We start from the raw sequence: 24,454 nt of genomic DNA on the forward strand, positions 1-24,454 counted from the left end.
ACTGATCATATTTTCCGGAATCAGTTCTACGTAAATGGTTATATTTCTGAAGATTTTCAACAAATTTAAATGCGTTTGCTGGAATTCAACTTCCTATCAGTTCTAGTCTCTAGGAAAATTGTAAACACTCATACAACTTCACCTCGCACAAATTACAAGCGACAGAAAAATGCCATTTGGACATGACCTCGGAGAATCCGGAACATCTTTGGTGTCAGATGGCCAATATGTAGGGCCAAGCAAGTTCTTGAAACAAGACCAAATTTGCCGCCGACTACTTCCAGATGCATTGAATTTCATCCATTTTTCATAAAGTTATGAGCATTTGGAATTAGCCAAAATTTTGCTCATCGTTCTGGCGATGAGGCTTATATGGCTTTATTTCTGTTGCTTTGCAATAAAATAAAGGCAAAAGAGAACTTTCTTCATTTTTATGCTCTTATAATTATGTTTCCATGAGAAACTACTCAAAATATATCTGAGCGCTAAGTATTGAACACGATGATGTTCTGCTGGGCATTCAATTTGGCATTGTCGACGCTAAATTGGTGTTTTTTTGTCGACAAGATATTTAACTTCATCTATAGATTTCTCGCTCGATAGCAATTCCATATGGGACAGTTATGCTTTTATGGGCAGTATGCTTCAGAAGAACCCGCCAGATTTTGGGATATTCGAATGCTGGGTGCAACGGTGTCTGACGATGTAGGTTTACCCTAAACTAATCGAGCTGACGACGAGCGACGAAAGCTAGAAGGATAAGATGGACAAGACATGTTTCAAGAATGCCGCACAGCAAACCTGCAAAGATGGTGGTCTCTTCAGATCTGGTAAAATAAAGTTGTTTCCGTCGCATGTCAGTTCTCCGAAAGCCAGTTCCTGAATGCCACTTCTTTGAATACTCCACTTCACCAAAAAAACCTATTTCCCAAAAATTCATACTCCCTGAAAAGTTTTTGGCACTAATCAATATTATACTGTCCTCAGTACATGTGGCATTGTCTGTTTATTCGAGAATTAACAACATAAGCGTGTGCTAGAATACGGGCGAATGTAAGGTATACCTTGAAATTGCATAATGTTGCGAAATTTGACTGCAGCAACAACAAGTTAAACGATAGAACAAACTTTTAGGGAAGAAACATCTGAACAAAAATTTGATTTCATCATATTCAAAACTTTGCATTTCATCTTACCCCATCCGTTTCAACTTACCGCGGTGTACCTTATCATGATCAAATAGTGGTGACAAAAGGTGAAAAAGTTCCTACAAACTTGCACCTTTATTCACCGAAGCGAGAATCTATGAAGAGCAATCGATCATGTTACATCAGCTCTAATTCTAGCACACTCTTGAAATATCCTTTTCTATTGATTGCTTCCATTCTTTCTAACATGCAATCTTTTCAATGAAGATTATTTTTGAACTTAATTTAATTAAATTACATCTCGGGGAAGCGATTCATTAGAAGAAATAATCTTTAGTGGAAGGCGTCATTCGGGAAACTTATGTTCAGGGAAATGAATAACAAAAAGTAGCACAACCGATGGGTAGAACAAGTGCAAAACGATTTAACGAGCTTGGGTCTGAACCGAGGATGTAGAGATGAGGCCACGAATCGAGCTTTATGGCATTTGTTGATTAAGTGTTATCTGTTTAGAGATCAGCTGAACAAATGGAAAATGTGTCAACTGATGGACTTGCTCTTCCGAGGTGCTATTCAATATATTGTCGTTACCTTCATAAGTTCGTCACATTGCAAGTAGCAACATGTGCATCTCAGTTGAAGGATTGTAACCTTGTAAAATACTTGGACATTATGAAAAACTTCAACTTGGTCTCTGGTGTAAAATAATAGAGGATAATTCATGATAAGGAACTCAAACTGGATTATGCCTTTCAAGGTGATTGTACCATACCATATTTGATTATTTGTGGGTTCAATAATGAAGCAATTGAATTACACACTTCAATTATTTGCATACATCAACCATGGAAACCTCCCTAGACAATGGAGTACGGTGGATAGTTTGATTTAATTATACCGTCTCAATGAATACCTTCTGTTCAACAAAGGCAAAATTCAAGATAATGAAGTCTCCCATTGTGAGGATTGTTTCCCCCATCTGATTGAATAGAATTGCGAGATGGCACAATGCAATATAAGGGGGAGGCGCAGAATCGAATCTTGATTGACTTGTTACTCAGTAGACCGGAAATAATGGGATCAAAAGCCCAATGTCACTATCTAAACTTTCTGTTGTCTTTGTTTGCTCTGGTGGTTCACTTCATTCTGATTCGGAAATGGAATCCAACCGCGCGGAACTGTGTGGTGATAAGTATCGGTCTCGGAGTCAGAATGGAATTTGGTTCTGTGGTTCCAAGTCATGCTTCAAAGGACACTTCGGAAAGCGTGTAGGTGTACTTGAAGCCTCAACATTTTAGTAATTCGGAAGAAAGCTCCAATGAGTTATGGAATGCACTTTAAACCTTAAAAATCTCAGTTTAGTAAACTCCTCACAAGAAGGGTTCTTTTCGCTCAACACAAAGCAACAATTCATTTCCCAAATTGCAATATTATCATCCCATCCACTCGGGGGTATCCTTTCATCTCAAGGACTGCTTTCTTCTGTTCCACTTTAGACAACTTTAGATGGCGGCGCAACAGGAGGACACTGCTCGGAAAAAGCTCTCACATTCCACTGCACTTTGACGCAGCCGGGATGATAACAATCGTCGTCGTCGTTGACGTCGAGTAGAACGATATGGTTCACAAAGTAAGCGACATGGCTCCGTCCAAAACATCAAAAAGATCCTTGAATGTCCTGAGTGAGTGAGTGAGTCAGAGAGAAAGAGCTCAAAAAGAAAAATCTTGTCAAGTTGCAATTATGGTGAAGGTGCTCGACGACGCCGTCCTGCCCTACCGTCAACCATCGATTGAAGGAAGAATATCCGATTTGTCCGCAGTGTGTACCGCAGTCCTCTCCAAGAACAGGAATTGACTGACAACACAAAAGCTGCGCGTTGGGCTCCCACTCCGACTGTCAGTCAAACCGAACGAGATTGGAAATTGACAATGACGAGGAGGGAAATAGAGCTGTGCGCCAAAATGATTGAAATGGGTGGCGTGGCGTCATCGGCGTGGAGATATTTTTTTAGAATTAAGCGTCTTTCAATCGTTCAATTTTCCAATATTCCAATATTACAATCTTCCAACCTTCCAATCTGCTAATCTTCCAATCTTCTAATCTACCAATCTTAAAATCTTACAATCTTTTATTTTCTACTCTTCCAATCTTCAATCTGAAGCACTTATCGACGGTAAAATAGCGATGTGATGCTGTTCAGCGAATGAGGTGACGGCGCACAGGTCTAGAAAAATCAGGATGATGCTCATAAATAAAAATAGAACCGATAATGTCCGGAACAGGTAATGGGAAGGGTCAAGGCACACGAAGGACTCCGGAGCACAGGGGCTGATCGATTTTGCTGCTTCGTTTTGCAATCCCTGGAAGAGGGTGAAAAGTTGATAAGCTGATATGATTGTGGCGATAGAGCGACAAGTGATTGTAACCAAGTTAATCAGTGTATCGTTCCGTTGATGGTCACTCTATCCGAAAGAAGAAAGCAACTTCCAAGGAGCCAGGAAGACCTGCATGAAAAGATTACGTTCTTACTTTGGGCTTCGGTTCCAGCTTCCCTAACAAGCGGCCGGTGCCTGCGAGGGATGCATTACGAATTCATGACATAACAAGGAACTTCTGAGGTCGTTTTGTAGCGAACTAAAGCTTTTTTTTCTGAAGACGAGTAAGACGTCTCCAATGACGACGATGACAGCACAAAAGAGTTGTCGTTCATCTATCTGCAAGGCAAAATTCCAATTCTGAGAAAAAGACACCATGTAGTTACCTTTTTCACCCCAGCTTTGGCGCAAAATCAGCTTTAACCTTCCGGGCAGAACAACGTCTGAGATTGAATGGTCGAGCAAGTTCATTACAAAAGCTGCTCAAACATAATTTCTTTTCTCCACTGGCTGATGATGAGGAGGACTATCAACTCGACTGCTTCCTCCATACGCCTCCGAATCATTCAAAAGCTATTGAAAACGAAATTGACGCGTGTGTTTGTGCGTGAAATATCCCCCAGAAATGCTCCATCTCAACAAATCTTCATTCAAAAGAAAAGAAGACGAAAGCTTTTGTCATTTCGGTCTAGAATGTCGACGCTGTTGCTGATAATGTTGGCACTGGGGGAAAGAACAAGCCCAGACAAATCAGCTTATTTCCTCGTTTCCGCGCTAAATTGTTCGCTTTCATCGTTCGTTCGCTCCCGGTTTTATGCATTGCACACGTGGCGAACACACCACACAACATTCACGCCGCCAAATGGATGGATGTCTTCGATCGGAGGAGATAAAGAGCCCCGAGTCTCAAGATATTTGCCTGCTACGTTGATTTTGCTTTTTGCGAACTGAAAGGGAAGGAGTCGGGCGAAGAAATGAAAGCGAACGCACTTCCGGCAAAAAGGGCCCGGAAATTGTCTTCGTTTCCTTGCGCAATTGTGTGGAACTTGATTCATGTGCCCTAATTGGGGTTGGAATTTGGGATGATGAAAGTCTGGAACAGACTTCCTGCCGAAATGACTTCGAGGATGAAAGAGGAATTCCTCCCCGGTCAACGTGTTGAATGGTTGATGTTCATAATGGTAATGGATGTGTACAACAATCGGGTCACGCATCTCTACAGGAATTTTCTATGGGTTTCCTGGGTTGCTGGGTTTACTCTGATTTAATCTATCTGAAAATATTTCCTTTTTATATGTAAAATTTTTCAGACTTTCAAAGGATCAATTTGCCAATTTGCCAATTTTCTGACTCTCTGATTTTCTGTTTTTCCAATTTTCCCAATTTTCCCAATTTTCCAATTTTCCAATTTTCCAATTTTCCAATTTTCCAATTTTCCAAATTTTCCAATTTTCCAATTTTCCCAATTTTCCAATTTTCCAATTTTCCAAATTTTCCAATTTTACAATTTTCCAATTTTCCAATTTTCCAATTTTCCAATTTTCCCAATTTTCCAATTTTCCAATTTTCCAATTTTCCAATTTTCCAATTTTCCAATTTTCCAATTTCCAATTTTCCAATTTTCCAATTTTCCAATTTTCCAATTTTCCAATTTTCCAATTTTCCAATTTTCCAATTTTCCAATTTTCCAATTTTCCAATTTTCCAATTTTCCAATTTTCCAATTTTCCAATTTTCCAATTTTCCAATTTTCCAATTTTCCAATTTTCCAATTTCCCAATTTTCCAATTTTCCAATTTTCCAATTTTCCAATTTTCCAATTTTCCAATTTCCATTTCCAATTTTCCAATTTTCCAATTTTCCAATTTTCCAATTTTCCAATTTTCCAATTTTCCAATTTTCCAATTTTCCAATATTTTCGCAATTTTCCAATTTTCCAATTTTGGCAATTTTCCAATTTTCCCAATTTTCCAATTTCCATTTCCAGATTTTCCAATTTTCCAATTTTCGCAATTTTCCATTCCAATTTTCCAATTTCTCCAATTTTCCATTTTCCAATTTTCCAATTCATTTCCCAATTTTCCAATTTTCCAATTTTTCCAATTTTCCCAATTTCGCCAATTTTCCAATTTGCCATTTCCAATTTTCCCAATTTTCCATTTTCCAATTTTCCAATTTTCCAATTTTCCCAATTTTTCCAAATGTTTCCCAATTTTCCAATTTCCAATTTTCCAAATTTTCCAATTTTCCAATTTCCCATTACAATTTTCCCAATTTTCCCAATTTTCCAATTTTCCAATTTTCCCCATTTTCCAATTTCCAATTTTCGCAAATTTTCCAATTTTCCCAATTTTCCAATTTCCAATTTCCAATTTCCAATTTTCCAATTTTCCCAATTTTCCAATTTTCCAATTTTCCCAAATTTTCCATTTTCGCAATTTTCCAATTTCAAATTTTCCAATTTTCCAATTTTCCAAATTTTCCAATTTTCCAATTTCCAATTTTCCCAATTTTCCAATTTTCCCAATTTTCCAATTTTCCAATTTTCCAATTTTCCAATTTTCCCAATTTTCCAATTTTCCAATTTTCCAATTTTCCAATTTTCCAATTTTCCAATTTTCCAATTTTCCAATTTTCCAATTTCCAATTTTCCAATTTTCCCAATTTTCCAATTTTCCAATTTTCCAATTTTCCAATTTTCCAATTTCCAATTTTCCAATTTCCAATTTTCCAATTTTCCAATTTTCCAATTTTCCAATTTTCCAATTTTCCAATTTTCCAATTTTCCAATTTTCCAATTTTCCAATTTTTCCCAATTTTCCAATTTTCCAATTTTCCAATTTTCCAATTTTCCAATTTCCAATTTTCCAATTTTCCAATTTCCAATTTTCCAATTTTCCAAATTTTCCAATTTTCCAATTTTCCAATTTTCCCAATTTTCCAATTTTCCAATTTTCCAATTTTCCAATTTTCCAATTTTCCAATTTTCCAATTTTCCAATTTTCCAATTTTCCAATTTTCCAATTTTCCAATTTTCCAATTTTCCAATTTTCCAATTTTCCAATTTTCCAATTTTCCAATTTTCCAATTTTCCAATTTTCCAATTTCCAATTTTCCAATTTTCCAATTTTCCAATTTTTCCAATTTTCCAATTTTCCAATTTTCCAATTTTCCAATTTTCCCAATTTTCCAATTTTCCAATTTTCCAATTTTCCAATTTTCCAATTTTCCAATTTTCCAATTTTCCAATTTTCCAATTTTCCAATTTTTCCAATTTTCCAATTTTCCAATTTTCCAATTTTCCAATTTTCCAATTTCCAATTTTCCAATTTCCAATTTTTCCAATTTTCCAATTTTCCAATTTTCCAATTTTCCAATTTTCCAATTTTCCAATTTTCCAATTTTCCAATTTTCCAATTTTCCAATTTTCCAATTTTCCAATTTTCCAATTTTCCAATTTTCCAATTTCCAATTTTCCAATTTTCCATTCAATTTTCCAATTTTCCAATTTTCCAATTTTCCAATTTCATTTTCCAATTTTCCAATTTTCCAATTTTCCAATTTTCCAATTTTCCAATTCCAATTTTCCAATTTCCAATTTTCCAATTTTCCAATTTTCCAATTTTCCAATTTTCCAATTTTCCAATTTTCCAATTTTCCAATTTTCCAATTTTCCAATTTTCCATTTTCCAATTTCAATTTTCCAATTTTCCAATTTTCCAATTTTCCAATTTTCCAATTTTCCAATTTTCCAATTTTCCAATTTTCCAATTTTCCAATTTTCCAATTTCCAATTTTCCAATTTTCCAATTTTTCCAATTTTCCAATTTTCCAATTTTTCCAATTTTCCAATTTTCCAATTTTCCAATTTTCCAATTTTTTTCCAATTTTCCAATTTTCCAATTTTCGCAATTTTCCAATTTCAATTTTCACCAATTTCCAAATTTTCCAATTTTCCAATTTTCCAATTTTCCCAATTTTCATTTCCAATTTTCCATTCCAATTTTCCAATTTTCCAATTTTCCAATTTTCCAATTTTCCAATTTTCCAATTTTCCAATTTTCCAATTTTCCAATTTTCCAATTTTCCAATTTTCCAATTTTCCAATTTTCCAATTTTCCAATTTTCCAATTTTCCAATTTTCCAATTTTCCAATTTTCCAATTTTCCAATTTTCCAATTTTCCAATTTTCCAATTTTCCAATTTTCCAATTTTCCAATTTTTCCAATTTTCCAATTTTCCAATTTTCCAATTTTCCAATTTTCCAATTTTCCAATTTTCCAATTTTCCAATTTTCCAATTTTCCAATTTTCCAATTTTCCAATTTTCCAATTTTCCAATTTTCCAATTTTCCAATTTTCCAATTTTCCAATTTTCCAATTTTCCAATTTTCCAATTTTCCAATTTTCCAATTTTCCAATTTTCCAATTTTCCAATTTTCCAATTTTCCAATTTTCCAATTTTCCAATTTTCCAATTTTCCAATTTTCCAATTTTCCAATTTTCCAATTTTCCAATTTTCCAATTTTCCAATTTTCCAATTTTCCAATTTTCCAATTTTCCAATTTCCAATTTTCCAATTTTCCAATTTTCCAATTTTCCAATTTTCCCAATTTTCCATTTCAATTTTCCAATTTTCCATTTTCCAATTTTCCAATTTCCAATTTTCCAATTTTCCAATTTCCAATTTTCCAATTTTCCAATTTTCCAATTTTCCCAATTTTCCAATTTTCCAATTTTCCAATTTTCCAATTTTCCAATTTTCCAATTTTCCAATTTTTCCAATTTTCCAATTTTCCAATTTCCAATTTTCCAATTTTCCAATTTTCCAATTTTTCCAATTTTCCAAATTTTCCCAATTTTCCAATTTTCCAATTTTCCAATTTTTTCCAATTTTCCAATTTTCCAATTTTCCAATTTTCCAATTTTCCAATTTCCAATTTTCCAATTTTCCAATTTTCCAATTTTCCAATTTTCCAATTTTCCAATTTCCAATTTCCAATTTTCCAATTTTCCAATTTTCCAATTTTCCAATTTTCCAATTTTCCAATTTTCCAATTTTTCCAATTTTCCAATTTTCCAATTTTCCAATTTTCCAATTTTCCAATTTTCCAATTTTCCAATTTTCCAATTTTCCAATTTCAATTTCCAATTTTCCAATTTTCCAATTTTCCAATTTTCAATTTTCCAATTTTCCAATTTTCCAATTTTCCAATTTCCAATTTTCCAATTTTCCAATTTTCCAATTTCCAATTTTCCAATTTTCCAATTTTCCAATTTTCCAATTTCCAATTTTCCAATTTTCCAATTTTCCAATTTTCCAATTTTCCAATTTTCCAATTTTCCAATTTTCCAATTTTTCCAATTTTCCAATCTTCCAATTTTCCAATCTTCCAATTTTCCAATTTTCCAATTTTCCAATTTTCCAATTTTCCAATTTTCCAATTTTCCCAATTTTCCAATTTTCCAATTTTTCCAATTTTCCAATTTTCCAATTTTCCAATTTCCAATTTTCCAATTTTCCAATTTTCCAATTTTCCAATTTTCCAATTTTCCAATTTTCCAATTTTCCAATTTCCAATTTCCAATTTCCAATTTTCCAATTTCCAATTTTCCAATTTTCCAATTTTCCAATTTTCCAATTTTCCAATTTTCCAATTTTCCAATTTTCCAATTTCCAATTTTTCCAATTTTCCAATTTTCCAATTTTCCAATTTTCCAATTTTCCAATTTCCAATTTTCAATTTTCCAATTTTCCAAATTTTCCAATTTTCCAATTTTCCAATTTTTCCAAATTTTCCAATTTCCAATTTTCCAATTTTCCAATTTTCCAATTTTCCAATTTTCCAATTTTCCAAATTTTCCAATTTTCAATTTTTCCAATTTTCCAATTTTCCAATTTCCAATTTTCCAATTTTTCCAATTTTCCAAGTTTTCTGATTTTCTGATTTTCTGATTTTCTGATTTTCTGATTTTCTGATTTTCTGATTTTCTGATTTTCTGATTTTCTGATTTTCTGATTTTCTGATTTTCTGATTTTCTGATTTTCTGATTTTCTGATTTTCTGATTTTCTGATTTTCTGATTTTCTGATTTTCTGATTTTCTGATTTTCTGATTTTCTGATTTTCTGATTTTCTGATTTTCTGATTTTCTGATTTTCTGATTTTCTGATTTTCTGATTTTCTGATTTTCTGATTTTCTGATTTTCTGATTTTCTGATTTTCTGATTTTCTGATTTTCTGATTTTCTGATTTTCTGATTTTCTGATTTTCTGATTTTCTGATTTTCTGATTTTCTGATTTTCTGATTTTCTGATTTTCTGATTTTCTGATTTTCTGATTTTCTGATTTTCTGATTTTCTGATTTTCTGATTTTCTGATTTTCTGATTTTCTGATTTTCTGATTTTCTGATTTTCTGATTTTCTGATTTTCTGATTTCTGATTTTCTGATTTCTGATTTCTGATTTCTGATTTATGACTTTCTGATTTTCCAATTTTCTGATTTTCTGATTTTCTGATTGGTTGTTATTTTCTAATTTTCTGATTTGCTGATGGGTTGTTATTTTTTTATTTTCAAACATAATGATCGAATCAATGATCTCATACCAGTTCTTAAATTTTACCATTGAATCTACTTACCATCACTATCACACCAGACCGATGTCGATCGCCCTGGAGAAACGCAACCCAAACCAGCACTCCGATCAGGCTGTACGCTCCCAAGGTGGCCATATTCCGAGGATCGGTGAAACTCTCCACAAGCGGAACGGTTCCCATGGTCCAGTCGCAGCACAGATCGCAAGGAAACAGCAGCAGCCACAGGTTGACCGATGCCAGATAGTTGTAGGACAGCTGCCGGGTCGGGGTCACCGAAACCGAGGCCGGATTGTCGAACCTGTGGAAAATGGAGAACAAAATAAGTATTGTAAAGCGGGGTAACTTTTTGACATCAAGTAGGCTGTTAAAAATAACCTGCAATATCTCATACAAAATTATTATTAGTTTTCTCCAGTTTTGTCAACTTTTCCGGAGACTTTCCTAAGCCTTTTCTACGCACGAACATATCGGAGTCATAGATGAATGCAAATGAAAGAATGAAAGAATGCAAATTCGTTGACCCATTCTCTAGCCAACTCGTAACATACAAACACCATTCCCGCATTATTAAAGATACTCCGTGCTACGTTATAAATTATCACAAGTGAAAAAATTGCACGTTTTTGGAAAGGGGCAGTTTGATTGGATTTGACGGGCTCGTAAAAGCTTCAGATCCGGAGAAACAAAAACCGTTGATAGTGGTCGTCTCGACCCGAGAAAGTCATATTATCGATAGTAAAATACTTTTACTGCAATCGAATTAGTTATTTTATTGGTGGTTGTCGTCCGCACCATGAGTGGTGGGGTTAAACGATCGAAATGTGAAATGGGATGTGTCGTCCCCAGTTGTAGGTACCTCCGTCAACTCGTGATGCAATGTGACATGTCATATTTTATGGGTTCACTTTGCGAACTTTACGCTCCGTTGCTGTTGCGCCATCCGCCTGAATGTCTGCAACCGAGCGTAGTGACAGTTAGTCGAGCAGTTTACGATTTTGAGCGTTGAAGGTTCAGGGCGAAGGAAACGAAACCGACAAATTCTACACGGATAGATGAGTCGTTACGCTGTGGTTTGTACTAATACGAATTATAATTGGGATGGAGTTTTAGAGTTGAACAATCTTGGAAGGTTTATCGAACTGATTTAAATACCAGTTATTGAAGTTGAGATTGCGGCATCATTGATTCGGTTCACCTAGGTTATACTGTAGTCGATTCTCGATATCCGACAAAGTCATCAACTTTTGCTCCCACCATACAGCTTGCATCATAAAACTACCATAACGGTTAATAATTTTCCACTCTCTACCACCCCGTCGCCGACCAGGTCCGCGCGGTTCAACAGCTGTGGTAAAACAGAAGGGTAGCATATTATGATCCTTTCGGGGGAGCGGGAACGTATGGTGTTAGTTCTCGCTCCAATGTCACAGACATCTCGAACCGTAGAAATATGTGACATAACTTGTGCCTCCCACTCAGGATGGCTAGTGGTTCTTCGGAAATCGATCGATAGGGTGAGTCAATTTTGTTTTTATCTCGGTACAAATCATACAAACACCGTTGATAGAACAGATGTTGTTATAAGCAACATACTTATCCCTATTCCGTATTCGGCAAAACTCAATGTTTTTAATGTTAAAATTGCACTTTACACTCTCTGTCGTTAAGTACATACGAAACTGGCGACTGATTTGTAATAACATTGAGCAACCGAAGCAGCCGGATGTTTCTACCATATCTGCACAGCATCTGGAGTTAGCGAGATCTTCTTGGGAGCTTCTGAAGTATTATGAAAGCAGTCATAAGCAACGCAGCTGAGAACGTGGTATAGTGCGTGGATGATAAAATCAGTGGAATGCGAGGATTCAAAACTTCTGTACCTCGCTCAATGATCACAAAAGCTGTAGGTACTAAAGGTTGAAAGAACTTTAAAAAGGCTTCATGCCACGATACGAGGTGACCGAAAGCTGGAAGTAGCACCATGGTGGACGTTTGCATGGTTTTGATCATTGTATCTAATACCAAATTTGAATGCATCAAGATGGACTCGGAGATGCCTGAAAATCCAAGTTATCCGGATAGTCGAGATCAGCCCTGTCGTCCTGCTTAGTCGCGCTTAGTCGACGACTAAGAAGCTTTTCTCAGACTTTTTATTAACGCCCTTTGGGACATCAGTTGAAAATTCAAGCTGTATCATCGACCTGAATTAATTTAACTTTGTTGCATGTAGATCAGGTGTAACTAAACGCCCTGTGTAACATCAATCGAAATTTTCAAGCTGTATCATCGCCTTGGAGTAATTTGACCTTGTCTCAATTAGATCAGTGGCCTTTAACGCCCTGTAATGAAAATCCATTAAATAATTACAAGCTATATTAACGCCCTGGAATAGTTTGAACTATGTAGATCAGGTGCATCTTAACGGTCTGAAAAAATCAATTCCTAGTTGTATCAACGCCCTGGAGTATTTTAACTTTGTTCTATGTAGATCAAGTGTAACGCCCTGTATGACATCAATCGAACAAGCTGTATCAACGCCCTGGAATAGTTTGACGTTATTATACACAGATCTTTTCGAAATCGGGAGCATCTTTATGCCCTGTAGAAAATCAATTGAAATGTCTCTGTATCAACGCCCTGTAGTTATTTGACCTTATTATGTATATCAGGTGCATCTTGACGCTCTGTAGGACATCAATCGAGATTTTCAAATTGTTTTAACGCCCAAGACTAATTTGCGAGATCTGAACCATCTTTACGCCTTGTAGAAAATCGATCTAAATTTCCGAGCTGTATAAACGCCCTGGAGAATTTTGACTTTGCCCAATGTAGATCAGGTTAATCTCAACGCTCTATAGGAAAACAATTGAAAATTCCAAGTTTTATCAACGCCGTGCAGTAATTTGATATTGTTTCACGTACATCAGATGCATTTTAACACACTGTATGAAATAAATCGATCCATCTATGTCGACGCCCTGGAGTCGCTTAACGTTATTACACATAGATCTTTGCGAGATCTGGAACATCTCAACGCCCTGTAGAAAATCAATCGAAATTTTCATGCTGTATTAACGTCATGGAGTGATTTGACCTTATTCCATGTAAATCTGGTGCATCTTGACTCTCTGTAGGACATCAATTGTAAATTCCTATTTTTATCATCGCCTTGGATCTATTCTACACAGCTCTTTGCAAACCTACGTGCTCCATGGCGTTGGAGTAATTTGAGCTTATTTCATGTATGTTGTATCTGATATAACGCCCTGTAGGACATTTATTGTGAACTCTAAGCTGGATCAACGTTCTGGGTTAATTTGACATTTTTCCATGTAGATCAGGTGCATGTGACCGCCCTTTAGGGCTTAATTTGATAATTCCAAGCTGTATCAACGCCCTGAAGTAAGAGTCCACAAAGGTCTTGGCGAGATCTGAAGCATCTCTACGCCCTATAGCAAATCAATCCAATTTTACTTGCTGTATCTAACCCCTACGGTTATTTGACTTTATCCTATGTAGATCATGCACACTTCATAGCCCTGTATAACATCAATCGAGATTGTCAAGCTGTATCAACGCTCTGGAGTAATTTGATTTTGCCTCAAATAGATGAGCTGTATCTGAACGCATCGTTTAATAAATTCATTGCTGTATCAACGCCCTGGAGTAATTTGTCCTTATCCTTTGTCGACTAGGTGCATCTTAACGCCCTGTAGAACTTCAATTGTAAATTACAGGATGTATCAACACCAAGGAGAAATTTGACAGTATTCCAAATAAATCAGGTGTATTTGAACGTCCTGGTCCAACATCAATTAAAATTGGTAAGCTATATCAACGCCCTTGAGTAATTTGACTTTATCTCACCTATATCTTTGCAAGATCTGAAGGATCTAAAAACCCCTTTGGAAAATCAATCGAAATTTTTCATGCTGCTTCAACACACTGAATTTTTTATCTTGTGTTATGTGAATCAACTGCATTTTAACGCCCTGATTAAGATCAATTGCAAGTTCTAATCGGTACATACGACAAATTTGACCTTATCCTATGTAGATTAAGTGCGCCTTTGACGCCCTAAATCAATTAAAAATTTCAAGCTATATCGACGCCCTGGAGTAATTTGACCTTAATTCAAGAAGATTAGGTGCATCTTAACGCCCTGAAGGATATCAATTGTAAAATACATGCTTCTAAAACACATTAGAGTAATCTGACATTGTCTTATGTAGATCATTTGCATCTTAACACTCTGTATAATTTGAAAATTTCAAGCTGTATCAAGGCACTGGATTTATGTGACCTTACCCTACATAGATCAGCTGCATATTAACGCCCTTTATGGCATCAATCAAAATTGTTAAGCTTCATTAAAGTCATGAAGTTTGATCATGTCTCATTTAGGTCAGACCTGAGGACATAAGCTGAAAATTCAAAGCAGTGTCAACGTTCTGAAGTAATTTGACTTCACATATAGATCGGCTATATCTCGTCGTCCTGTAGGGCATCAATTAAATATTTCAAACTTTATCAACGCTCTGAAGTATATTGACCTAATTCCATGTAGATCATATGCATATCAACGCTCTGTATGGTATGAATCAAAATTGTCAAGCTGTATAAATCCCTTGGAGATCAACTGCATCTTAACGCCCTCTATGACAACAATCAAAATTAACCCGAGCTGTATTAACGCACTGGAGTAATTTGATATTGTCTCTGTAACTCAGAAACATCTCAAGAAACTCTTGAAGTTTGATGAGATACATGAAATTTTTAAGCAGAAAAAAATAATGTACCTAATATGTTCTAAAGACAATCAGTTCGTATTCTTGTTCATTTTGGGCCAATAGTTTTCATGTGATAGTGACGAAAATTCATTATCAAGTACGCATCAAAAACGGTATTTGCTGAAATGAGTTTGAAAACCAGCTGTAATGAATAATTAACAAGTCTAAAATCCACTAATAGATCCAACGTCAAACTACTATTATAAACAATAGCGTAATATTTTGAAATACAGGGCAATTGTCAAATTTTTTGTCTTTGATATCACTTCAAGAGCGACATTTCATTTTGAAATTAAGCGATATATTTGGCTGAAGTTCGAAGCTCTTGTTAAATCCAAAAATAAGGATCAAACTTTCTAGATGACCCGCTTTAAGAAACCTTGAGCATTTTTTCGTGAACTTAATTTTTCGATTCTATTTTTATAAAAAATAATATAAGGGAATTTACGCATTTTCAGCATTCTAAGCCAATGCCATGATGCATTTGTAATTTTCTCGGACATACACAGACAAACTAAATGTTTGTTACGTTTATGTGCTGTTCAATCCTTTCTTGGATCACACAGGCAGGCTTGTTGAAAACTTTATGGAAACGTTTTTACAATACTTCAAATATCTCATGTAATTGTGTCGGCATCCTCGTTTTCTTCAGCAGCCTTTCCCATAAGAACTACAGGTAAATCTGTTCGGCAATTCCACATAAGCCACATTTTGAAGCGTATTTATTTGAATCAAAGACATCTCTTGCGAAATTGTTTGTTCGGAAATCTCGTCAGGGGGAAGCAAGCATATTAGTGGATCCCTTTTACGCTAGCTAGCAGTTTGAAGAGAAGCTAATTTGTTGATACATTTCAGGTATTTCTTCACGTATATTTCTTTTCATATATCCTAAAACACAAATCAAACTGAGAAAGTGTGTAGCTTTCATATGCAATAATTTTGGTCATTTTAAACTTGTTCATCTTGAATTTTATCAGAAAAAAAAATCACCATTAGTGCCCCATTCGTTTTTAATTTTGTGGTCACCATCAAAAAGCTTCTGGTAGTTAGCTTGAAGTTGAATAGCAAAATGATAATAAATCTTGTTACCTGGTTATCATCATTTGATAACTGATTTTGTTATGATCTTGGCTGAATTAACAGCCAACATAACAAAATTGAGAACTCAAATTTGTTTGTCAAATAACAAAGTAATAGTAAATTATGTTATCTTTGAGTTCAAGTTGATAACAAAATTTACAGTGTCATATTTTTATAAAGTTTATGGTCATAAATCACGGATAAGTTTTGGGAAGTGAGTGTTTTAGATTAAACTTATGCTTCAAATAATTTTACAAAATTTTGTATGGCGAAAAGTCAACTTTGTTTATCAACACACACTTTGTTAAAATGTTATTGGAAAGAAGTGTGATAACATATTTTGTTAACAATATGTTATCAATAATGTCTGTCACGGATACAATAATAACCAATTTTGTTATCATTCGGTTATCATTGATAACAGTACATCAAATTGATAACAGTGATAATGAAGGTTGCTATCATTTTGATATCATCCAGTTATCCACCTTTGCTCGGGTAAGGGGTCACCCAAAAATGACATTCATCATTTGAGGGAGGGCGATGGTGTACGAAAATGTGACAGTGCTTTTATTAGGTATTAAAAGGTATGATAGAGGGGATGGTGGGTCTAGAAATGCCGAAAAATGATGGACGTCATATTTAAAACTTCCCTAAGAAAGAACTGAGTTAGAACAGCTGCAAAAACTAGGTGAGCAATGGTATAAGCCGTTTGAAATGAACGATTTTCAAAATTTATGGAAACAACATATTTCGTACAACAAAGTAAAAAGTATTAAATCGCTGGTTCTTTCCTCAAGTAAACTGTAAAATGGGATTAAATTTTAGGTAGAAAATCGGCCGGCCGTCTTAATTTTAAGCAAAAATATGAGTTACTTAGTATGATGATACTCATCATGTTGAAATGAAATAAAAATTGAGTTGAAGCAAATACTCTCCATTTTGAAAAACTGTGTGAATTTTGATCATTTGTCCCTGGTTCTGAAGATATTCCGATGTGTCTAGAGGGCTCGACATAATCCATATATTTTTTTAAATGTATAGGTGTTTCTCCGTTTCACATTTGAATTGGAATGAGCATTGAACACAAACTAAACACGTGCAAATGCATATTAGTTCTCATGTGTTTAGAATATATATTAATATGATACAATTTTCGTTTAAGACTCCCTCATTATCGCCTGGGAGTACAACCGCCCTCTGGGCTATAGCAACGCCCTCCTCAAAAGGAAATGACTAAGAAGCTCAAATTTTACGACGACAGGGCTGGTCGAGATATTTGTGAGTACATTTGAACAATTTCCTGGGGAATCATAAGAAACCATGTGTTGCTTCCTAGAGAATTCTCTGGATATGTTTCTGAAGGATTTCATCTTCTTCTTCTTTTCTGGCGTTACGTCCCCACTGGGACAGAGCCTGCATCTCAGCTTAGTGTTCTTATGAGCACTTCCACAGTTATTAACTGAGAGCTTACTATGCCAATGACCATTTTTGCATGCGTATATCGTGTGGCAGGTACGAAGATACTCTATGCCCTGGGAAGTCGAGAAAATTTCCAACCCGAAAAGATCCTCGACCGGTGGGATTCGAACCCACAACCCTCAGCTTGGTCTTGCTGAATAGCTGCGCGTTTACCGCTACGGCTATTTGGGCCCCCAAATGATTTCATGTAGATACTCAAAAACAATGTTCTGGAAAACTATAATAAGCGCTGAAATAATTCCAGGATGCATTCCCAAAGAAATATTTTGAGCAATCCATGGATGAATTTCTGAAAATACTTACCGTTTTGATTTGAATCCCGGACAGCTTCAAATTTCGGGCACTCTACTTTGTATGGGAAAGATTTCGCTCTAAATGTTTCAAAATGTGCCAATTTGAAAGATGATTTTTACATTTTACATAGCAATCCATGACAATTTACAATGTTCAACTAGTTTTGACGTGTTTCTAATGGCTTAGTGCGTTTTATTAATGATTCGACTATTCTGATTGTGTTTTTCAAGAGCTGTCTGGAATTCGAATCAAAGTGTCCGGAATATGAAGAGAAAGTGTTATTGTTCCGGAATAAAAATCATGAAGAGGCCGAACATTTTTATTGATTAAGGGGACACGGGAGACCGTGTTATTTTCCCTATCTTTCGTCTCACTCTAACAATTATCATCAAAACTTTGTGGAAGCAAATCTCGAGTTTTAGTGAACCGATGAAGCTGAAAATGTATCGGGTTGTGCACTACATATATAGAATCATAGTGATACATTTTTCGCATCGATATATGGAGTGGTTCTTGAGATTTGCTTCTTGAAATGGATAGGGTGATTATGATGACGTCCCGTGCGGCCTTAAAGTAAATTAAAGATGTGGAATCCGAATCTTCACCCACCTTTAGAAATTTAAGTGTTTGCAAGGCCTGATTACGCTAAAGTTTGATACAGAACGATTAAATTTATATGTGTAGTGATTAGTTGTACTTCACTGAAGCCTTAAAGCCTTAAATTACTCTCCATTACTCAGGGTCCCCCCTCCAGACCATTAATTGCCGCAAGTAGTCGTCTTTCATGATCCCATGATTATCTACGGTCGTCCATGCAAGGGTTGATGCGATCTCATATCTGGATCGTGTTCAGAGCCGGATCGGCGCAGGTTGGGAATGGTCATCCGAGCCTAGTACACAGCACTTAAGATGGACGGGTTCCGAACGTATCCAGAGGTCTGCCAAGGTTTGAACGGGACGGAGGCAGTCGCGCCATGAGCCCACTCGACGTTTCAAATTGGTGTCATAGTCGTTCACTCGGGGAGTAGTATGACACGACTGTCAGCCCAATAACGCTGTCCAATCCACAATCCTTGCCTTGTACTATTTGAGCGCCGTGACCAGTATACCGTAATCAGGATTTTACTCGCATCCATCATGAAGTGCCGGTTGGCACTCCAGTGGGCTAAGGCACTTTGAAAGCAATAACAGGTCGCTTATTCAGAACTGCTTTTTCTTTTTTTTTTATGGAGATTCAACAGAGCCTACTGTTGAATATATAGACAGTAACGGAGGTAACGCAGATCAACCTGAATCACTGCGACAGCCCACAGCAACTGTTGTGACAGTCAACAACAGAAACTAAGTGTGACGTTGTGACAATCAGGGTTGGGAAAAAAAATCTGAAATTCACTCTACAGTAGTCAAACAAAGCCAATCACAGTCAGCGAAGCCAGTGAAACTCACGCCCATCGCTGCTGTAGGCAAAAGCCTTGAAAATTACAAAACATCCGTTGCTAAGGGCAACCCAAAATTACTGTAGAAAAATGTTCTATTTCCCGCTGTATTTCCCGCATTTAGAGCCTTCAATGACACTACTGATTTAGAGAAAATCATGTAACCAATATAGGCTACTTGATGAGATTCACGATTTTAAACTACTGTAGTGAGAGAGCCGCTTGATTTTCGCGAAATTCAAGCCTACTACTATTACCATTCCCAGCACTGGTGACAATAGCTGAACCGTATCGAATACCACTCAATAACGCCAATTGGGTGGCGGATAGCACAGGCGCAGTGGCGATACGAGGTTTCCTATTCAGGAAGTGGTTGCCAGTTTAAACGCGGGGTTCGTGATTGCCAAAATCAAAGGAATCTACTTTTGCAGCTACTACGCGCCTCTAAGCTGGACGCTTGAAGAATTAAGTCGAATGTTGGAGGAGTTGACCGACGAGCTAGTTGGTCGAAAACCAGTGCTGATTGGAGGTGACTCCAATGCATGGGCCGCACACTGTAGCCGTCGCTGAAAAAACGTGATCGAAATTGTTTTGACCTTGAAAACATGATTTTAGTACTATAGTGTCTTCGGGAAAGTTTTTCCATAAAATAATCGCTATTTAATGAAAGTGTCAGTTTGGTGATTAATCCACCTATAAGTGAGAACGAAATTTTATTTTTCGTATTTATGAATTTAAAAATAAACTTTATTCGGGAAAGTTGTAGGTAATATTAGAAGAAACAACTTTGCTGAAGACACCGTATGCATATTTTTTGATTTTCATGTACATTTGTGGAGTTATTTGTGGAACACCCCTAAAAATCACTTTTTTCATCATAACTTGGTTGGATGATTTTGTACAATTTTCAATTGTTCTAGTGTTATTTGTTACTTGCAAAAACGCATAACTTTCTCCAAAAGAGCATATTTTTATCTCTCATACTTTTCGAGTTATTGAAGGTTTTATATAAAATTTTGCACCTTTTTGACACTAAAAATCATTTGGACGCGCACATTTCCGCAGTCTGAGACATGTTCATCCAATGGTTTGAAACTAATACTATGAAATGCAGAGAAAGCCGCTTTTAGCCTGCTTTAGCCTGACGGTCAAAAGAAAGTTTGAAAAAATGTTTACTTACATGCAGATATAATTTACACTTATTCACTACACCCTATATTGGCTTAACTTGAATATCTGGCATCACTGTATCGAATTTTATGCAATAAAGTCAACAATATAATCAATCAACAAAAGGTCGGAATAATCTATTCAGACAAGTTTATCACAGACAAACAGACAACATATCCAACACACTTTTCGTCGTTCACCTTTCTAACGTTAGCTGTTTATTTTGTGCAGAAAAACACTTATTGCTATTTTTTCTGCAGGAAGTCTCAGTCCTTTCTTGAGAATTTTTCGGAGCTCGCAGCAAAAACTAAAATGTATAATATAACTATAAAACATTTATTTTTTCCTTTAAAATTCATATGCAATCCATAAATCAGTAAATATTAATGTTTAAGATTATCATCATTATTTTTAGCTCCGCTATCACTGGTTTGTTCGTTATCTTTTTCAACCAAAAGATTTTCCCATCCTGAAAAGGAAACACTTTTTTCTCGGGAATGCTCTAATAGATGTAATCACAGGATTTGATGTCGCCAACAAACAGTGTAATAATTCTTAGTCAGTATCAATTCTTGAGATCCTCCCTGCAATTCTTAGTATCCTTGTTACATCCTCTTGAGCCTCTTCGGTCAACTGTCCAATAGAGACCAAGAAAGAAATTACCTCACTAGTATTAAAGGGACGAATGACCTTCGGGTTAAAGTCCCTCTCAAACAACAACAACAACAATTACCTCACATCCTCGTATAAGGATTCAGTGTACAAAGCGTTGAGCAAATTTCTCCATAGCATCGATGTTACTGAATCGATTCACATTTGAACTGTCGAATCTATTTATCGATTTAATCGAATCCTTTGCATCTATATATTTGAATTGAAATTTATGAAGTTTGGGATGGGATCAAATGAATTAGCAGTCGACACCAACATCTTTCAATAAAATCAGTTTTCATATTCTATACAACAAATTCACTAATTAAAAATTTGGTTTCTCTCCCATCAACTCATTAAGAAACATTTATCGATTTCTACAAAATAAATCGAATCAAAAACTCGAATTAAAAAAATCAATTCATTCGATTCTAGATGCTCCAAACATCGATTCAAAATATCGATTAATCGTAATGACAACTTAAATATTCGAAATATCAATTTAAACTCAGCCAAAGCTAGTACGGATGCTGATATTGGGTGCCACTCATATAAACCAAGAAGCAAATAAACAGTTTGAAATGCATACTTACCGATTTTCTCGCAATAAAACATATTTACACAATTATGAAGAAACAATCCACAATCGCCTTCGTGTACTGCCGTTCTACGCATATTTGGCTCGCAGGTCATAAGGTTTACATAGAAAATGGGACAAGTAGGTGTAGATGAGCAGTGTAAGCAGGTTGTAATTTATTAATGGTCCCTTTTATACATGGGTTCGATCACCACAAATGAACAAATTCAACAAAATGTTATCATAGAAAAATGTATGAACAAATTTTGTTACATGATCTTTAATATGATCATCTTAAGATTTCAGTAATTCCGCTGTTTTATTTTGTATGATGCTGATAAATAACCTTCGCCAATCGTATCATCAATCAAGCGGTTCTGGTGATGGCAAATCACATGACACGATAACTATTACTAATATTCTAAAATATTTCAACAAATGTATATTTTTTCATTCTCCACAAATTATCAACTATTTATTGTAAAATGCATAAATGTTATAATTGTGAATAAAACTAAAATATAGGGATTTCTTATGAACAAACGAAAACTATAACATTTTTTATTGGTTTAGTGGGAAAAAATTTCATTATCGGTATTTTACTAGTACTACCGATGAATCTATGACAAAAGGTCGAAAGACAAAAGGTCGAAAGGACAAAAGGTCGAAAGGACAAAAGGTCGAAGAACAAAAAAGAAGGGACAAAAGGTCGAAAATCTTTTTTCAAAGAAGGAAAAATTTCTCACCAAGCTAATCATTTTCGACCTTTTGTCCTTTCGACTTTTTGTCTTTCGACCTTTTGTCCTTTCGACGTTTTGTCTTTCGACCTTTTGTCCATGAACTTTACCGATTCTGATCGATGTAGTACCGTTGAATCGGTATTCAGCAAAAGTAGTCGGAGCCGGAATCCCTAATTGACCACCTACTTCATAAATGAAACTAACGTTAGAAAAGTGATCGATGAAAAGAGTGTATGATATTTAGTCTGTTTGTCTGTGGTAAAACTGTCTGAACAGATTATTCCGATCTGTTGTTGATTGATGTCATTGTTGATTTGATTGCATAAAATTCGATATAGTGATGCCAGATATTCAAGTTAAGCCAATATAGGGGGTAGTGAATAAGTGTAAATTATATCTGCATGTAAGTAAACATTTTTTCAGACTTTCTTCTGACCGTCAGGCTAAAGCAGGCTAAAAACGGCTTTCTCTGCATTTCATAGTATTAGTTTCAAACCATTGGATGAACATGTTTCAGACTGCGGAAATGTGCGCGTCCAAATGATTTTTAGTGTCAAAAAGGTGCAAAATTTTATATAAAACCTTCAATAACTCGAAAAGTATGAGAGATAAAAATATGCTCTTTTGGAGAAAGTTATGCGTTTTTGCAAGTAACAAATAACACTAGAACAATTGAAAATTGTACAAAATCATCCAACCAAGTTATGATGAAAAAAGTGATTTTTAGGGGTGTTCCACAAAAAACTCCACAAATGTACATGAAAATCAAAAAATATGCATACGGTGTCTTCAGCAAAGTTGTTTCTTCTAATATTACCTACAGCTTTCCCGAATAAAGTTTATTTTTAAATTCATAAATACGAAAAATAAAATTTCGTTCTCACTTATAGGTGGATTAATCACCAAACTGACACTTTCATAAAATAGCGATTATTTTATGGAAAAACTTTCCCGAAGACACTATAGTACTAAAATCATGTTTTCAAGGTCAAAACAATTTCGATCACGTTTTTTCAGCGACGGCTACAGTGTGGGCCGTGGCCAATGCCAGAGGTTACAACCTACTGGAGGCTCTAGCAAAGCTAGACGTACGATTGTGCAAGACCGATGGAAGTTGATCATCGACCTAACATTTAGTAGCCCACCACTGGCGGGCAACATGGACTGGAGAGTAAGCTGAGAGTACACCCATAGCGACCGCCAGGCGATAAGCTACAGGGCTGGCCAGCGGCAGTGCAGAGAAACGCACCGGCAGTGGAAGACGAAGGCTCTCGACAAATATCTCTTTCTTGAGGCACTTCCCACCAACAACGATGCCCTGAACTTGGATGCACAAATAAAAATATTTAATTTTCAAAGTAGCGTAGAGCAAGGTGGGGCAAAAGTTCGACCTTAGTGGTATAATCAAAGTTCCCAGGGTAACAATAGCAGATGAAACAAAACAAATAGCATACAGTGAACCTTCAACATATTGGTTATAATTTTGATGAACAAACTTGTGTCAAAAAAAAGAAACTCTTGCCCCACTCGAACTTTTGCCCCACTTTTAGAGTAATAAAAAGAGTATAATAAAAGTAAATCAAATTCATCTATTGTTACAGCATGACGTTGATTTTCCAACTAAAAATGCTTGAATGTTACATGATCGTGTAAATTTAAAGTGCATTTGGTTGAAAAATCAGCGATTTGTCGTAAACATTTCAGTTTATTTTGATGCTCCAAATATGTGCATGAAAATCAACTGAAATTAATTTTATTTGATGAGTGCTCTTCAGGATATTTCTCAGTTCAATACCGTGATAGCCCTACATGTTTTTCCTCTTCTAGAAATCCATCTACGATTGACTTGGTCTTAACCGACTCTAGTCATCTTTGTAGCCAATTAGTTACTCATGCTGATTTTGATTCTGATCATGTCCCTGTTACATTTCAAATATCCCATGAAGCGATTCTCAATCCTATCAGCTCCACTTTCAATTATTTACGAGCCGACTGGAATATATATGAAACGTATGTTGACTCTAATCTTGATGTTAACATTTCTTTAGAAACTAAACTTGATATTGACAATGCTCTTGAAACGAATTCCATTGTTGAAGCCAGGAGCATTGCAA

The 24,454-nt window shown here is 35.6% G+C and overlaps 1 protein-coding gene across 5 annotated transcripts in view; it reads right to left on the reverse strand.

Moving 5' to 3' along the window:
- LOC5567482 (transmembrane and TPR repeat-containing protein CG4050) overlaps positions 1-24,454 on the reverse strand; it is a 920,140-nt gene that overhangs the window by 127,656 nt on the left and 768,030 nt on the right. For all 5 annotated transcript variants that reach the window (XM_021852555.1, XM_021852557.1, XM_021852556.1 and 2 more), the window contains exon 9: positions 10,163-10,418. In XM_021852555.1, coding sequence (XP_021708247.1) covers positions 10,163-10,418 — 256 coding nt within the window. The remainder of the gene's footprint in view (positions 1-10,162; positions 10,419-24,454) is intronic.

This window comes from Aedes aegypti, chromosome 3, assembly GCF_002204515.2.
Source record: "Aedes aegypti strain LVP_AGWG chromosome 3, AaegL5.0 Primary Assembly, whole genome shotgun sequence".
Lineage (NCBI taxonomy): Eukaryota > Metazoa > Arthropoda > Insecta > Diptera > Culicidae > Aedes > Aedes aegypti.